This window comes from Varanus komodoensis, unplaced genomic scaffold (assembly GCF_004798865.1).
Source record: "Varanus komodoensis strain SLA01 unplaced genomic scaffold, ASM479886v1 scaffold1767, whole genome shotgun sequence".
Classification (NCBI taxonomy): Eukaryota; Metazoa; Chordata; class Lepidosauria; order Squamata; family Varanidae; genus Varanus; species Varanus komodoensis.
Window position 1 is genome coordinate 22025 of NW_025335519.1, and position 2841 is coordinate 24865.

The 2841-nt window shown below is 39.5% G+C and overlaps 1 protein-coding gene across 1 annotated transcript in view; it reads right to left on the bottom strand.

Annotated features, from left to right (window-relative positions):
* LOC123021714 (vomeronasal type-2 receptor 26-like) overlaps positions 1 to 2841 on the bottom strand; it is a 35256-nt gene that overhangs the window by 3871 nt on the left and 28544 nt on the right. The window contains exons 4-5 of the mRNA XM_044426743.1: positions 1903 to 2194; positions 34 to 891 (exon numbers count right to left, since the gene is read on the bottom strand). Coding sequence (XP_044282678.1) covers positions 34 to 891; positions 1903 to 2194 — 1150 coding nt within the window. The remainder of the gene's footprint in view (positions 1 to 33; positions 892 to 1902; positions 2195 to 2841) is intronic.

A 2841-nucleotide genomic window follows, 5' to 3' on the forward strand; every position in this document is an offset into this window, starting at 1 on the left:
AGGAATCCTACATTGACATGGATGAAGCATTACCTGCCATGAAACTTCATTTCTATGAGCACATCTCCATCCATAAACACTTGTTCTGTGCTTGCATCTGGATGATACGAAGGCATGCAAAGCATTTGCTACAGCATAGACAGCATTGTACACACTGTAGCTATGACCAGTCATGTGCATTTCAAACACAGAGGTAGGAAGAGTCTCCAGCTTTTCTGTCCCACTGCAAATGTCCTCGACCTCTGGCTCAACCTTGGAGCTGGGGAAGGAACATTTGAATGCCCCTTCCCAGAACATCTTAAAAAAGCCTTCTTTCTCAGAGGTAATTTGTTTCTTCTGGAGAAATTTCTGGAATCCTAAAGGTTCCTTTGAACGAATTGCAAAGGATAAAAAGCCATGGATGAAGTCTATATCCATATTTCTTTGAAAGGAGAAGGAGGTGAAATCCATCTCAGCTGTCATAATCCACACTTTTCCTTTAGACCTCATTGATAAACCCTCATATGGCAAAAGCTGGGGCCACATTCTCAGTATTATGATGCAATGAATTTCACCATTTATGACAATCACATTGGCAGTACTCATAAGCATCACCTTCACTCTTCCAGCTGTCAATGTCAGGTCTTCATTTATTTCAGAAGTAAAGTAAACTTTAGGCAATATTTCTATGAAGGCAAAACATACACCTCTCTTAATGAACATTGGAACTATATGCTGAATCAATCTCTCTGCACTGTCATTACTTGTAGAACAGAACCCAATCCATGTCCATCTGAAATGCAGGAGCAATTGCAGAATGCCCTCATACTGATGAAATGTACTTGGAAACATCTGGTAAAAGAAAACATCTTGGACGTTTGTATTGATGAAGGGAGAAAAGCCATAAATAACCTAAAAGAGATGAAAAAAAGAGGGAATTGTGGGAATGATTTTATAAATCAAAGTATACCTGCTAAATGAGACCATTTCTGAATGTAGGAAGGCATTTACATTGGCAAGATTTAATATTTTGCTGTAATATTTTTTGTAAGCTGTTCAGAGATGCAGAGTGATTGGACAGGTTAAAAATATCCCAAATAAATAAATAAATAAATATTTTGACATGTTTCATTCTGGGAGATAAATGCAGACATTTATCTCTTTCTTATGTAGACATTTCACGTTCTCATAAGGTGGCAGCCAATTGGACATGCATTATTTTATTGGTTCTTCTATTGTGATCTGATTCTTTTATTGTGACCTTTTATTTTTCCAGGATTACAGGAAATGTCTAGTGTCATTTGCATTCCATCATATTAATTTTTCTTCTATTTGGCCGAGTGGCTAGTTTTGTGCAGCTACTGAAGTTCCTGGTCAAATGATTTTATTCAAATATATTAATGTGTCTTTAGACCTCTATTTTCTATTTCAAGAGTTGCTTAGGATTTATGCCTCACATATTTTCTAAGATGAAAAATAATGAAATATATTTTGCTGTTAATTCATTCCCTGGTCATTCTTATTTGCCCACGCTGAATATTTTACTTTAGGGATCTAATATTTATGTTATAAAGTAAGTTCTGAAAAATCCAAATGTAGCCATATAGAAGAGATCCTCCAGGATCCTTTGGTTCTTCTGATCTTCATTTATAGGTACTGTATCTCTCTATGCTAATGTAAAATCTATGCGTGTATTTGAGGATGTGCATACATGCACCAAAACATGACTACATGAATGTGCTAGGAAGAGATAACAGCACCTGATAGTAGCACCAAGCTAACAAAAAGTCTTGTCAAATGAGTTTCTTTTTTGTCTTCATCTATGGCTGATGCCATGCGCCTTTTTCTCTCCTATGCTTTATACCTTCAACAGCGTAACTGTGAAAATGTGCTGAAGGGAGGAATAAGAAGTGGCTCTCTTACTTGGGGCATTTTGTAGGGGCACAGAAGAGTTCCCATGTCCAGAAAGACTTCAGAGTTAGGTCCACCGATCACTGCCACTGGAGTTACCTGGCTATCACATTTATAATTAGGAACTAATCTGCTCTTTGTAGAGAGAAGTTGCATGGCAGAAAGAAATGTCAAGCTTGAACGAAAATAGTAATTATAGATCTCGAAGCCCACAGAGATGTTCGGCAGGATCTGAGTGTCTTCATTGATCTCTTGCACAGCAAATTCCAAGGCCATGATGTGCTGGTAGAGCTGAGTTGTTAGCCTGCAAGACGGTCATAAGCTGTGTCACAATGCAGAATAGGCTCAATGTTCCTGAATCTGAGCAGGATAGAGCAAACTGCACCAACTGGTCTTGGGCTTCTGCGATACAAGCAGCCAGCCTCCCAGGGAGCAAATATCCACAGTGAGTGAGTGAGGAGAGCAAGCAGGAGTTTGGCAAAGGAGGTCAATGGATAGTCCTAAATATTTTTCCCTCTTATTTTCTCTTCTTTCTTTCCCTTTAGTTTCCCCTCGCTCCACCCACACACACATGCACACTCTTGTTTTCCTCCTAGTAACACCCTCAAATTTACTCTTAGTGTGGACAAGAGAAAGCACCAATTGTCCCAACAGCCCCCCAAGGCAAAATCACTAGGGTTGCATAAAAGATGGACCAAGGAGGTCCCACAGTGGTGGTGACCTGTAACAAGTGGGCAAATATTTGTTTTGTTACCTGAGAGTAATATGGCCTGCACATGCAACAAGTGCAAGTCAGAGGATGAGATGAGCTGACTGGAGCAGTGATTGTCCACCCTCAAGATAATAAATGAAGATGAAGAGTTTTTAGGGAGAATGGTGGTGCTTCCACAGCTAAGTGTAGTCCGCAAACCAGAAGAGCATCAGACTAGGTGTTTTGAAAATGAACCTAGC